Below are 15,311 nucleotides of genomic sequence, written 5' to 3' on the forward strand. Positions count from 1 at the left end.
GAACAAAAGATGTGACCAAGAATGGGGGAATTCCACCCACATCCTGAACAAATCCCAAAGATGCACAAAAGCGGTGAGGAAAAAGAGACAGGAGTTTTGGCATGCAGTTTTCTATTTAACTGAGAGTTGAACATCTCTCGTCTTATGTGAGAAGTGTGCTTAGAAAGCTCTGTCAAGGCCTAGGTGGGACCTGCCTCAGCTCTCACATCTCCTGGGGGAGCTGGACCACACACCAGCCTGCCAGGGGAGAGGAGGACAGGGAAGCACAGGCAGGGTTCTCAGCAGCCCATGTGGTGCCCAGGGGCCAGAGCGCCTGTCCCGTTACCATCATCTGATGTCCACCCTGGCAAAAGAGCTTCAGAAGAGAAAGCCATCACTGTCGGGTGTTGCTGTGGCACTGACATGAACAGAAGTTATTGCTTTCCCTTGGTGGGGAAAGAGCATAGCATCCTGCCCCTGTCAGGGAGAACAGGGTTCCCGAGAGCATCAAGGTATGTCTGAGTTTCTGGCTCCAGTCACTTGAAATTTTTTATCTAGAGATGTGAGGGAAGTTGTGTGCATGCCCATGCTTGTAGGTATAGTCGCTGAAGTTATGGTGAGGTTGTGGAACAGGCTGCCCAGGGAGGTGGTGGAGTCGCCATCACTGGAAGTGTTCAAAAAACGTGTAGACATGGCATTACAGGACATGGTTTAATGGGCATGGTGATGTTGGGTTGATGGTTGGACTTGATGATCTTACAGGTCTTTTCCAACCTTAATGATTCGGTGATTCTGTGCGATTCTGTGCTGTTGTTCAGTGGGGTGATTGAAATACTGAAGAGCCAGTAGCCTTATTCTCAAGGAACAGCAGCCCTGCCAACACGTTCCCTTTGCATGGGCATTTTTCAATCCTTAATAAAGATGAGACAGGAAGGTAGCTGATCCAAATAGCTATTTGTGGTTCCAGTTGGTGGGGTTTGCCACTGGCAAATAGGTCAAGGCTGGGGGAAATGTCTGGGTGTGTGCACGGTTGGGAGCAAGCACAACTGTAGAAAGCAGAGCGATTGTCCCACCTCTGAGGAGCTCCAGGCTCCTGTGTCCCTGCTGGGTGAGCCCTGGCACCCAACATGCCATCACTGTGAAGCAGCAGCCACAGAGGGAGCTGCTTTCAAAGTATTGAGCTTGCTGATGCATTGCACAGAATGTGGGACATGTACAGCGGAGAAGAGACTGTAGATTTTTACCAGCCTTGTAGGCTTAAACCCCCTGGGTGTTACAGTGGAGACACGAGTACTTGAGGGAAGCATACATTCGAGACATTCAGTGCTATAAATAAAATTCACATCAGACTCAGCACTTGCCTCAATGAAACGTTTATGCACTAAAATGCATGATGAAGTTGGATGTGTTGCCAGACTGCCTAGTGTTTGAGATAATGTGGTCTTTCTCAGAATTAATGTTTTACACACAAACTTAGCAGGCAGTAACTCACTGTCGACCTATGCAGCAGGTGGGGAAGAGTTTGATCAGGTTGAGCCCTGCTGCTGCTGCTGCTGCTGGTGTAGGCCTATTCATGCAAAGCTGAGTGAACATACAGCTTTCTTATTATGTTGAATTTCACAAGAGAAAAGTCACCATTTTTACCTGAAATGGCTAGAAAAAATGGCATTTGATAAAACGACAGGTCAACCACCTTAGCGCTCGAGAAGGACGTCCAAAGCAGAGCCTGGCAGAGTGCTGCTGGCCACGGCAGCCTTTGAGAGCATCCCGCACCCCGCGGCATGGCGGGGAGAAGCGGTGGAGTTTTGCTGGGTGCGCAGCCCCCAGCTCCTCTGCCTCCTGCAAAGGGCTTAGGTCATTAGAGCCTCTCATAAGAGTAATTGGGCTCTGGAATAGGCTTATTCGCTAGTCTGATCCTTTTTAACTGCGGTTTTTGTCTTTTGGAATCCAGATACTTTAATAAGGATTCAGCAGCTGCCGGTTCGGCTTCTCTTGTGCAGGAGTTAATGGCATGACAGCTCCGGGCTCTGTCCCTTAGCATGTAGGCACCTTCCTCACTCGCCACTCAAATCCCCTCCAGGCTCCACACTTTCTCACACCTTACACCAAATTGTGTTTTCTCCTTGAACCAGGAAGCAGAGGAAATCATCTTTTTTTCCCCCTGACATCTAATGGCAACTATAATACAGAAAGAAATAATAGAAAGTTGAGAAACAGAAGGAGCTGGGGTGGGGGGAGGCAAGTGTCTAGAGAAGCAGACGGAGTTGGGGGGGGAAACCCCTGGATCTATCAAGTAAATAGAGCAGAAATCTTTCTTGCTTGGCCTTTGTGGTGTTATTATTAGAACAACCATGCCTGAGTGCACTAAAGCCGCACAACCTTCAAGCATCCACATCTAGCTCTGCTACGGCAGGATCCTTTTTCTCCTTTGCTAAAGGAAGGAAGGAGAGTGAATGAGAAGATTTGAAGACGAGAAGGGTCTATAAATGATAAATATGATCAACTTCGATAAAACAGCTATTTGGAAACCTTCAAAAATCTTCTCATGAGAACAGCCATTAGTAGTATGTCTGTTTGACATTGGTTGTCAGGAAACCAGCCAATGTTAATGGATCCACAGAGTGTAATGGAGAATCCATTTAAATGGTCTCTTGTCGTTTTGTCGTCCCACAAGACAAAAAAGCAATTACTTTAACTCGGGAATGAAATGAACATGATAGTTTATATGATTCACTTGTATATTCTAAATTAATCAAAGCACACACTAAAAATATATTAACAACCTATATCTAATGCCTGAAATGCGGCATTTCCTATCTCTGTACAGGCTTTTTTTCTCATTCACTTTGGTGTCCAGCTGTTAATAATTTAAAGACTGTGGCTTTACAGTTTCTGTATTGCTTTATTTATGATGTGTATTATGATGATGCTGGGAGGCTACAGCCACGCACAGGCTCAGCATTGTAAAAACAGCCTGCAGTGTAAAACACTGAGTGAACCGAAGTGCTGTCTGGAAGAGACACCTTATCCCCATTTTACAGAACGGAGGCATAGGGAGTGTTACTATTTAACCCAGGCTCTTAGCAGAAGCATATGGTGAAGCTTGGACTAAACAGATCTTCTAGATCTCAGCCCAGTGATTTTTGACTGCTGAATTACCCTGCCACAGGGTTCGCTTTTTTCTTTTAGTGGGGGTAAGAGATTCAACCCCGTGCAGAAAATCAGACATTTGGTGGCTCTGAAAGCTCACGGTCTGTTCCTGTGGTTGCATCCTCTGGCTTCAGCTGCCAGCAATGGTGCCCAGCTCCCACGGACCCATGAGGAAAGAGCAGGGCCCAAGCAAGATGTTGTTGCAGGAGCACATACAAGGTGCACGGGACATGGAAGGACATGTGCAAAGGACAGTGCGCAAGGAATGAAGTGGAAGCAGGTCCCTCTTTTGGCAGGCAATCACATCTGGCAATCCCCTTAAGAAAAGGTGCAGGCTCTCTCACTTACTGGTTAGCTTTTTCCTTCTCTTTCCCCTTCCTGTGAGGCTTTTCCAGAGTTTCATTGCTTTGAGGTTGGGATGCTGTTCTTCAAACATCCAGCCTAATTGCATTGTGGCGGGTTTAGACTTATTTGTCCTTGGGCCAGCATTGTCCTCTACCCTACCCAGTACTTCTCTCTCCCTCTGAGCTTCTCCTCCACTGCAGGCCAAGAACATTCATCCCCTTGCGGCTTTTTTGCCAGCTCTTTTAGTTTCTATTCTGGACTGCCTAGAAAATCCACTCCAGCTTTTGCGTATTTTAAAGGACTGTTCAGTTCAGTGCATATTGTGCAATATTTCTGCTTTTCTGGTGTCACTGGGGCATATTCCCTGACATGGCAAATCAGAGTTCCTGCAGGGAAAGGCAAGAAGACACAGATGCGCGCTGGCTGGGGCCACGGCACAGGGTACTGTAAGCTTCTTAGTGCCCTATCATTTGAAGATAAGCAATGTATCTGTGCTTTATTTTTCTTCTGGTACAGCACTATGCACAGCTCTGCCAGGTTTGCCGGCTAAGGGAGACTTGTTGGATGGCTAAGAGGTCATGCTATTTTATCTGTGAACAGCAATGTGTCTATAACTGCAAGTGTGTAGCAGAAGAGTATTAGCTTGGTTTCATTTTTAAGTCTCATGCAAGGTATATTAACCCAAATCCTCCTCTTCTTATTTGTAAAACACTGCAACCAAAGCCAGGAGAGCTTTCTGCAAGTTAAATTTTGCAGCAAAATCTGTTCTAGTCTAATTAAATGTCTGAACATTTCATAACTAGGTAAAACTTTCCACTCACTTACTGAGCTCCATCACAGACAACTACTAGAGCTGCAGTCTAGACAGTTTTTTTCTGGGAGTAGGAAGGAACTGCTTGTGCCTGCCATTTCATTAGCCTCCAGGGTACAATTTGTGATCATGAATATCACATATCCTCAGCAATATAAAGAATGGGTGGGGTATCATTACTATCACTTACAAATTTTTGTCCTGAGATGAGCTTCCCAAGGAGGGAGTGCAGCTCAGAACAGGATCGGGGCAAGTTGCTTTGTGTCTTGGTATCTTGTCTGTAAAATAGACATACTGCTTCCTTACCCTCAAGGGGTAAAGGAAGTACAAAATCAGCTCATGCTAGTGAGATGTTCACCTACTGCAGTCATGACAGACAGACAAGCCATCAAAAGCTCTGCTTGCAATTTGGCAACATTATGTTATTACAATGTTGATAATTGAATTAGTAAATCCTCGTGATGAACAAACAACCCACGGGTTGACGTCATTCATCCTACAAACCCCGCCACTGTCAATCATTTTTTTCTCACCCTGGTGCCTTCCTTGCACTGACACCATGGCCAGCTGCACGGAGCAGCACTGCAAACATCCTGTAAACTGAGTGAGGGGCTGGTACACAGGCTGGGTCGCTAACACAGCGTTACAAATCCCTGGTAGTATTCTCCGTAGAAGAGGGCTCTGGCCATCAGCGTTGTGTGGGACTGTGCTGAGATTGAAGCCACCTCTGCTCTGCTCCTGGCAGCTCCTCCAGTCTCTCCTGCCAGAGAGGGGAGATGGGAGGGAGAACAGGGCCAGAGGGTACTGCCCTGCTCGAGAGAGATGAGGGCAGAGCGGGGGCACGTGGCCAGTGGGGGCACCAACCCAAGGCATGCCGGCTGTTTGGCTCCTCGCTGGGAAGGGAACCCCAGGAGGTACCTCCACCACCCTTCCTCCTGTGCATGAGGGACCCTGCCTGCATCACACTGCGTTGTCCTGTAAGCAAAACAGCTGCAGCAGCTCCATGGTGTTACAAGAGGAGATGACTGGAGAGACTGTTTGTATCAATGCCTGTAGAAGAAAGAGCAAGCCCAGTGCTAGAGCTGAGGACGTGCCATGTGCTCTGCTGCGTTATGTGGGCTGCTGAGCACAGGTGGGACAAGCCTGCCACGCACAGCTGGCCAGGGCAGAGGGCTGGCATCCCCCATGGCCCTCCTCTCCTGCTTTGGCCCTGGGAAAGCTAGCTACCGCGTATGCTGAGGTTGGGCACATCTCCCCTGAGTCCCGGCGCTCCTGAGAAATTCTTTCAAACCAAGTGGACTTGGTTCAGAGGCAGGCTTCTGGGATTTCTCTGTAGAGGAATTGAAGTGTCCCTGTCCCTCAGAAGTCCCTGTCTATTAAGGGAACCCCTTTTGATAGGTGACAGCTAAAGTCGCTCAGCAGGGCGGGCAGTTAATCTCAGTTGTTAGGTGCTGGAAGGCAACAAGCTAGCAACCTGTGTCAGAAATCAGTCGTGCGTAACATGAGGTAGTGAAAGAGCGTATTGGCAGGAGGACGGGTAAATGGAAGACCCATTTTTCCCTCTGCCCTTGCTCAAAATGTCACTGTGGGAAGGTTGTGTAGCTTCTTTGCATTTTCATTTTGCTATCTATAAAATGCTTATCCCTTTAGTCTATATATTTAACACCGATATAGTATCATTGCACCTACTTGCCCCTGCAGAGCCATTTGCGATCTGGCAAAAGGGTGTTTTCTAAATGCTAAGTAGTATAATGTGGTATGGAAGCACAAAGAAGATAATGGTCACTGTTATTTGGTGGGAGGAGAGGTGCTGTAACATTGCCAGTGCTCATTCTTGGCACTGCTGTTCCAAGCAAGAGCCTTTACTTTTCAGCTAGGCTGATATAAGCAAGGCTAGGAGTCTTACCTTGCACTCTGGTTTTATCCTACAGCTGTCTCCAACCTGGATGCAGAGAGCAAACTGAGTGTCTATTACCAAGCACCTTGGCATCAGCAAAGAAACATCTTCCTCCCCTCCACCAGACCACCTTGCGTGGAGGAGCTGCACCACCACGCCAAGCAGCACCTGCGAGCCTTGCGCAGAGGTAGGTGCTCACGCATGCTCCAGCTCCGGTTCCACGCATGTGACACCTCTCCACGGTCCCCTCCAGGCAGCGGCAGGGTGCTCAGGCACAGGCACAGGGCTGGGGGCACTGGTCTCCACAGGGACTTAGGTACTCGGGCTAAGAAATAAAGCTGAAGAAATTCTAGCAGTAGAAAAGGCTTGTGTCCTCTTCAGCTTGTTTATGCTTGCTAGAGGAAAGCTGAAAAGGACTTTTTACTTTTCCTTTTTGTATTCTTTGTTTATATGTTTTTCTATTAAAGAGGGTATGTCTGAATTGTGTGAGCAAATCCATGCACTGACCCCATAAGGATGGAAGCACTGAGTGTTTCGGCAAGACCATCCTGTCTCCCTCTGCTAAACAGATATTAAACAATGCTTCAGCTCCAGGACGGATAAGATTTAACTTCCCAAGGGCTGAAACTGGAGCCCAATGGTATTACAGAGTGTCCACAGGAACTGAGCTGTCTGCATGGGATTGCCAAGCACAATACTGGAGAAGACCTGCATCCTTTAAGGGTGGCAACTGAAAGCCAGGTGATACCCCAGGCAGCTTGGAAGGGTCAGGCAGGTGTCCCCTCCCCAGGCCAGGGAACACCTCCTGACATCACCTAACAAACTGGAGACCTGTAGCCTCAGAACTGAATCATGTGACACAGGGAGGAAGCCGGAGCAATCAAGGTCATAACCAGGCTCCTGGATCCCTGCCATAAAGGGAATTTCCTAGGTGCAAACGCCTGGATGGTCCTACAACAGCACACTACAGGAAAGACAAAAGATGGAGAAAGGACAATTTTCACTGGGAATCTAACGAAGGGAAAATTCTTACCAGGAAGCACATAAAAGTAGGCAAACAATTCTGTCTTTCTTCTATGCCATAGGGAAGAAGAAAATCCATGCAGGTCACCCTTAAAATGTTCAGCAGCAGCCTCCTATGTTGGCAGTGTTTTGCACCAGCAGCTATCATTGCCTTGCTCATTTATTATTGTTATCAGGTTATTATAATAATCGATTACTCGGATCTGCAGAGCATCTGTTAGCTGGATAAAACATTCCAATTAATTACCGTATTTGAACCTCTGTACAGATTTTAGCTCAAGAACACACTGAGGGTGCAGTATGTCTTCATAGCACTGCAAAGAGCGATACAGCCGAACAGCAATCACAGTAGTGTTGAAGTAGAGCAGAAGTGGCTTTTCTGCTGTTAGCAGCTCTGCTTTGCAGTTGTCCCAAGACCAGGCTGATCTCTGCCTGCCATCTTGTGGGCAGGAGAAATCCTGACAGCAGCACGGGAAGGCAGCTGTCAGAAAATGCCTCATCATTTTAAAGTTACAAATCTCTGTTTTGGCAACTTCCCATCCTCCGTGTTTAACAGCAGCTGTGCAGGTTCAGCAGGCAGCTTGGCATGTGCTGCTTTATTTTATTTTCCAAATAACTGCATATATTGGAGTGAAATTATAATCGGAAATTTACCCTAAACATTTATTGTGTCTCACCTATTTCTTCTATCAAAATTTCATTATCTCTTTATCTATTTAACCAGGACTAATTAAAACTAAACATTAGATCAGAAAACAGCTATGCTAGTAGCAAACATTGTTGGCTGGACCGTAGCTATGTGCATCAGGTGAATCCATCATCCCCTTCCAGCAGCACTCTATGCAAACAGTAATTATCTGACTGCCATCTAAAATGGGATGGGATGGTCCATGAGTGTTCTCCATTAGAGATGGGAGGTCCATGAGTGTTCTCCCCTTCACTTGGAAGGGTTCAGAGACTTGGGACTGTTGCTGGAAGAGAACTGAATATTGTGAGCCCATGGTGAAGGAAGACTCTTCCGGGCCTGGGGTGAAGAGAGCTTGACTTTTCCAGCATGATCTCCTCCATGCCGGGACACAGGACTGCTGCTGCAACAACCTTCGTGATGTCAAGCCAATGCTCAGGACCTGGCGCTGCCATGCAGCCGGAGAAGGAGATCCTACCTGGGGCTGTATTTCCTTCTTTCCCCTCAGAGGGGTATATTCTATATGGGTAGAGTGCAGGTATTACTGCAGCTCAACGTTTCAAGGCAACAGGAGCTGCAGATTCCCAGGACCTGGGTCCCAAGCACCTAGAAGGTAGCTCCTTTGTCACTTGGCATGAAGGGTATAAATCCCGTTTGGGGAGAATTCAGCTTCAGTTCACATGCTGGGGTGTGTTGCACGAGCGTTGCTCTTCCAGGGGCCTGGATGTCTGGTAAGTGCTTCTCCCCTTCAGTTGCAACAGGGATTACGTGTACTGGTCAGTGGAGAAGAGGAGCACCTTCACCTTTGGAGTCCACATCCTGTTCGTGTCTCTGTTGTGCTGTTAATAGAGATATTTATATGTTTTTAACACTCTGAAAGACTCACGCCTTCTTTCTCCTCTAAAACAGAACATCGAAGTCGAGGTGATAACAGAGAGCAAAAAGTCCAAGGCCCCATCACTGTGGTGGCTCCCCCCTTTCCTCCCTTCCCTGCAATCTGCAGTCAAAAGAGGCAAGCGATAAAGGACCGGCACTTCCTACCAGTAAGTCTTTCACTACAGCCATCACACATGAACACGTTACTAGCATTGTGGGACTTACGTGTGACAGTGCTTCACAAATGCTCCCCCGAGCCTGTGCAGGTACAACACAGCTCACCTTAAAGACTGATCAGTAGCATAACTCAGGTCGCAGCTTCCAGCAGCCGGCCCCAGGGTGGATGTTTCCATTGAGAAACCTCTTATTTTCACACGTGGCCAGCACACAAACACAGTCATTCATGCAATCCTCCACAGCCCTTCACATTCTCCACTCCTGCTTTAGGTAACACTTCCAGGACCCTCCTGTAATTTCAGTAAGTGCTGTAATTTCAGCCCGTTAGCATTGCCAGGAGCCAAGAACTCAAGGGCTGTGAGTGCTGGCTTGAGGCTCGCATGGGTGCAGATAGGCTCAGCAGCACTTCTCCAGCTACGAGGAACTACAGTTTCCATGTATGTATGGGCAATGGTCCTGTTCTGCAGTGTCCACCTCCATGCAGTTTTTTCAGATGCTTCATGTCCTACACATGTCCTTGCAGCCAGCCAAACAGGAACTCCAGCTGAAGACCTGGCTGGTCCTGTATGTCTGTGCTGACTTGTCCCTGCTGCACTAATTCGAGATCAAATTAGTGCTGACGATAAGGTATTTATCATCGCTGAAGGAAATGCACCCAGATCCAGAAGTTTAATGCTGATTGTGTCCCTAATTCCCACTGGTTTCAGCAGGACTTCAGTACATATGTGGCTTGGGGTGTTTGACCCATGAAAGTGCCATGGTAGCTAAATTCTGCCCTGTACTAAGAGCCATTGCATTCCTCAAACCATTTTAAACTCCACAGGTCAGACCTGGATTTGACTTGTAAATGATGCATATGCCTAATGCCAGCCCTCAGTGTAGATTTGTCCTGCAGGTACACGGGCATTGGCATCTACAGAGATGCTACACCCATGAGCACATTATAATTGTGTAGCTACTGAATCGTCACCTACTTAGCTTAAAAATTGAAGTATATTCATCCTAATCCATTATATTAACCCTATGGAAATACTGTAATGGTAAAGCACCTGTCCAGGTGCTTTCTCATTTGAAAGCCTGAAATGCACAATAAGGTTTCAATTAGTTTGAGTATTCCTGCTTTTTGGCTGCTAATCTGGATAATTTCGAGGAAAGCATCACCATCACTGCAGGCTTTGAACCGGTTAGATTTGCAGGCCTCATGATTCAGCTGAAAAGATATCTTGATGTTAAGGGACAGCATAGAAAAGAGTAGGAAGACGTAAAGGAGAAACAGACTTACCTGTTTATAAGTCATCATCAAAGCTAGAGCTGTTGTAGGGTCATTGAAAGGTAAAGGAGAGGTGACCCCACGTTATGGATCAGAACTAGTTACAGATAATAGTTTGGACAGTATATTGAACATACAGCTCTTAGTTAGTATCAGATGGGGAACAAGGCATGTCTTTTGAAATTGCATACTCAGTGGCGAAAGGCCTGAATCTTTGCTGTGTTTGGAAAACAACCAGTGCATTTTAGACATTACTTCCATCTGTGGAACACAAAATAATAATAAATAGTGAGCAACCCTCTGAGTCCTGTATTAGTTGGCAAAATTATGTCATGCTGAACGCAGATGTCTTGGCTTTATCAGCAAGTCCACCTTTTTCTTTTCAAGAGGGAGAATATTAAGCTTTGTGCCCACCCATATTGGGCCTTTTTTTGGAAGCTGACCAGGTTCAGTGTTCCCCTGAGAAGGAGAAAACAAGAGTTGCTTGGAGGTTGTCGTCCTATCGATTTCAAGGCATCTGACAATGTTCTGCTTTGGTAATTGCAAATGCTCCAAGGCCAGAGTACTTCGAAGTGCCTTGACCCATTTCTTAGAGACCTCCTTGTTTGTGGGGCAACTGTAAAAAGAGAGAACAACGCAAGATGAAGCTGCACATGAATGCTCTGTCTGGCAGAAGGTTAATCAGAGATTTTTACAAGACACTGCAACAATGAATAACTAATTGATATTGTGCCAGCCTTCATGACTTAATGATATCATTATAAAAGAAAGCTGAGAATGCTGTTCTTGGCTAGCTTGCCCTTTTTGGCATAAGTTTTTTGACATCTGCAACGGCGTATCTGCTTCAGGGGCTGTCGGTAATGTTTGATATCTGATTTCAGTCGATTGTATCATCTATTCGTCAATGAACTAAAGATGTTCAATCCCACAAGAATTTTTATTCATGGCATAGCAGTCTGTTCTGTATTCCACTTTTCTGATGCATTGGAAAGGTGCTGGTGAAAGCAATACTAAACAACAATAAACGCCCCTTTCTGTGTTTCTTATAAATTCAGAAAGCCATCAACAAGAACGTGGGAAATATTTAAAAGTGACAGGATCTGAGTTTTCCAAACTGACCATCTACGTTAAACGCATGCATTAAGGCACTGAAATAAGTGGCTTGATTCTGAGAAACGTTCACATTACCACTGTGAGGACTAGGAGAACTATCACTACTGAAAGCTACTGAAAAACAGGTCCCTGATGTCTGAGACCAGCCAAGGCTTCCACATTTGTACATTTTGGCTGCTGTTTTATTGCTACCAATCAGGTGGCTATGAGCTTTTCCAAAGATCTTGCATATTGTATAGTAAAGCTAGAGAAAATCAACCACAACAGATGAAGAATCACTTTTACGCATTACTATTTTTGCAGAGAGGAAGATGCCAAAGTCCCACAAATTCCAAGAAAGACCAAATGAATTCAAGTCCAAAGCAACTAATGCCAGTGTAAATGGGTCTGGAGGGACATTTTGGACTGTTCCATCGCAAGATCATTTTGTCATGGAGAAGAAGCAGAGAACTAGAAATGACATAGGATCTTTTGTGTCCCAGGCAAGACAAGTTTGGACTTAGCTTTGTAGTCTAGTCTTGTTACAGGAACTGCCCTGATTTGTCGGATGAAAGGTCCACTTAGCCCAGAGGCCAGAAGGGGATCCTTCAGGAAAGAGTATAAGAACAGGGCATGGTTTATACCGTTTATTGTCCCATGATTTATCCTTCCACTTTCATGCAGAAATTGGTTACAGAGCTCCTGAGCCAGAGATCAAATACAGAATAATAGCCAGCAAGGAACCTGTCTGCATTGATTTTGAGACTTGTTTAATCCGTTTTTTAGTAAATTTACACCTTGGCCTCAACAGCATCCTGTGACAACTTTAACAATCCATATGAAAATGTATCTTTTGTTTGTTTCAAACCTGATGCCTCATAATTTCATTGCATCCCTTCTAATTCTTAGACTGTGAGAAACAGTGAGCACTGCTTTCCCGTTCCCCTTCTCCATGCCCCTCCTGGTTTTGCAGACATGATTTTACTTTCCTATCCATCCTAGTCATTCATTTTCAAAGCTGAAAAACTCTAGCATACTTAGTCTCTCTCTACACAGAAGAACTATACAACCAAACGCGTTTGTAAGTATCATTCATTCAGGCGTTTTTGCCAATGAAAAAAAAAATTCAAACCCCAAAAATAATCTGAGGCAAGTACGCGGAAGGTATGGACTTGGGAAAATGAGGGAAATATTCCTCACACATGTTCCCATGACAACCCTGCCTGTAGCACTGCTGAGGCCAGTCACTGAGTGTGAAGATGCTGTGTCATTCCAACTGCATTTCAGACTGCTCTTTAATTTTCTCTGCATTTTTTCTTTCTCTGGTTTCCCCAAGTCCATCCATCCAGGCTCCAAAATCTCAGTGTTCAAGTTCAGAATGTCATGGGACCATACTTTCTCAAACCCTTGGTGGCACAGCTGTTAGAATGAAACAAGGGAGATGGAGCAAGGAACCCATAATATCTGGAAATTCACACTCACAATTGCACAAAGTTCAGTGTCACTTTGTTCATAATTACAAATATAATGCGAAGAGAAAATAATGCATCAGGTAATTTTATTCCGTCTCCCTGCCATTTCAAAAGTATTCCCTATGGTCTGCCTTAGCATGCTTTGTACAGCAAAGGGAAACACAACTGAATGTACTAACTTTCACACAGTTTTGTCCTGAAGCCATACGAAGCCTCAGTAAAAAATAACTGAGTTAAGGGCCAGGCACGAGTTGGGCTATGCACTTTCTGTGTGCAAATCCTGCCTGTAGCTGTTAGAAATAAAACCTCCTTGACATTATTCATCAGAATGAACTTGTATAGCACTCTTTGTGCAATGAGCCTAATACCTACTACCCTGTATCATGGAATGATTATTTTGTGTCTGCTGGAGTGCCATGTGTGGTATGACTTCTGTCAGAAAACACATCTTATTTTTGTCTTTACCTTGTCAAAACATTGGAGCAGTACATTAATCGTTAAAGGATTGTCAGTACTTTAACAGCTCGCATTTGTGATGCTCCAAAAGAAAACACCCACAAGCAGATAAGACAAAAACTTGAGAAGACTGAAACATATGGAAATAAAAACATTGGGAGCAGGCAGGTGAGCAGGGCTGTGTTTTGCAGCAGAAATAGCGCAGTCAGAAGTATTCCTGTTGTTTTCTCTTCAGCACCAGTTCACTGTGTAAGCAAGCTGCTGTATAGCTATGAATGTTAATTTCTAATTAAGTAGTCAACTGTGCTCTGAAAACACTGGAAAGCTGCTAACCTTTTATTAGTATCTCTTCTCCTTTTACCAGACCTTTAATTTTTCCAACATGTAAATCAATACCATTTTCCTTAACTCCTATGAGTTAATGAAGCAGCAGGCTCTCCATTTTACAGGCAGAGAAAGGGAGACGGGGAGGTTTCACTCAGCGCCACAGGAGGAGTCAGTACTCGACTCATGTGAATGTGGGATTAAACACTAGTTCACACTCATTCTACATGTTACCTTTCCAGTACATTAATGTTTGCTTTCCAATGAGAAGTCAGGATATACTGTTAATAAGTATATGTTATTTCTGCGCTCACGTAGGGTGAAAGCATCCTGTATGTATGTTCTGTTCGCTGCTGGAAATGGACCATATAGGAAGCTTGTGGACGCTGAAGCTACATGCTGACACTCTGCATGGGTGAATATCACCCAGTTTATTCATAAGGTCATCCTGGGAAGGAAATTTCCCCCACCCGGTGCTATAGAAGCCTGAAGCCAGAAATAATATTGACCCCTTATGCTTTTTGGTAGCTGCAACTTTTAGGCAGCAGGAGTCAAAAATAATCCTCTGGAAAACACTGCTGTGCTGCTAACCATCTCCTGCCCTCACCAAGGCTGTGTCGGTACTGCCAGCACCAGCCCTGTGCTGCTGGGGGTTGTGACTCAGCCACCGAGATGTTCTGCAAGGTAACACCTTGCCTACGTGGTCAAACACAGCTGAGGGGGAAGGAATCAACTCAGCCATGCCTAAATTTGACAAACATATTGAGGGTAAATGCTCTTGATGAGGCTTTAGCATTCTCAAGACATCTTTAACTACCTGAAGAAAAAATAGTTCTTTATTCTTGGGTTTATGTTTGTCCCCTCGCCCTTGCACTGTGTTCAATACGCCCTGTACACTAACTTTGAAAGCCCAGTATCTCCTGTAATGCTATCACTCTAGGCAAGGCAGGCTAGGTACATGATTTAACACAAGTGATGCTTCTTGCACTGGTCTTCCCTTATAGCTTGAAGATCCAAACAGTGGTGGCATCTCAAAGCTTTAGGGGATGGAAAGTAGAAGAGGGCCTGAAGTGGCATTTTTGTCCTGTTACTGGCCCATTCATTTCCTCCTCCGCATCCCAGCTCCGGGACAATAAATGGGGCAGGCCCATAAATTGCCAGGCTGGCAAGTTTGTCAACTGCTAAATTGCTTGTCACTGCACTGACAGGGCTTAAGATTTTCATTCGCTACAAGGGCGAATTGTGTATCTTGACTTAGGTACCTGCAAATAATGCTAGCCTCTCCCTAAAATCAGTGGGGATAGTTCAGGGGTGTTTCTTCTCAACCCGAGTTAGGTGCTGAAGGAAGGTGAGCTGAATTGCTCTGCGGCAATGCTGCTTTCTCATTCTCTATAGGGGAAGCCTGGTTGACTCGTTCAGACTTGGACATCTGACTTTTTTGTTGTAGTGCACAGAAACCAAAGACTTTCACATTGAAGAGACACAGAGCACTGAGAAATCAGATCACATGCATACGCAACCAAGATTTTTAATGCAAAGCAGTTGCACGAGCACAATGGCACCTCTGCAAGTGAAGTTGATAGGATAGCTCAGAAAATAAAGGTGGTCACATTTGTCAGTGACTGCAGAATAAATCCCTATTCAAGCAATTACACACCAGTTTGGTTTCAAAGCAATCTTAGCCCATTAAAGAAAAATGCCTATTTAAATTATTCTGGCTTTGTATTTAACAGATTGATTATCACTGTTGCTGT

General features: G+C 45.3%; 1 protein-coding gene across 1 annotated transcript in view; it reads left to right on the forward strand.

Moving 5' to 3' along the window:
• Positions 1-15,311, forward strand: part of NHS (NHS actin remodeling regulator) — a 255,279-nt gene that overhangs the window by 225,336 nt on the left and 14,632 nt on the right. Inside the window, exons 2-3 of the mRNA XM_059831925.1 lie at positions 6,217-6,369; positions 8,800-8,933. Coding sequence (XP_059687908.1) covers positions 6,217-6,369; positions 8,800-8,933 — 287 coding nt within the window. The remainder of the gene's footprint in view (positions 1-6,216; positions 6,370-8,799; positions 8,934-15,311) is intronic.

The sequence above is a fragment of the Gavia stellata genome, chromosome 1, assembly GCF_030936135.1.
Source record: "Gavia stellata isolate bGavSte3 chromosome 1, bGavSte3.hap2, whole genome shotgun sequence".
Classification (NCBI taxonomy): Eukaryota; Metazoa; Chordata; class Aves; order Gaviiformes; family Gaviidae; genus Gavia; species Gavia stellata.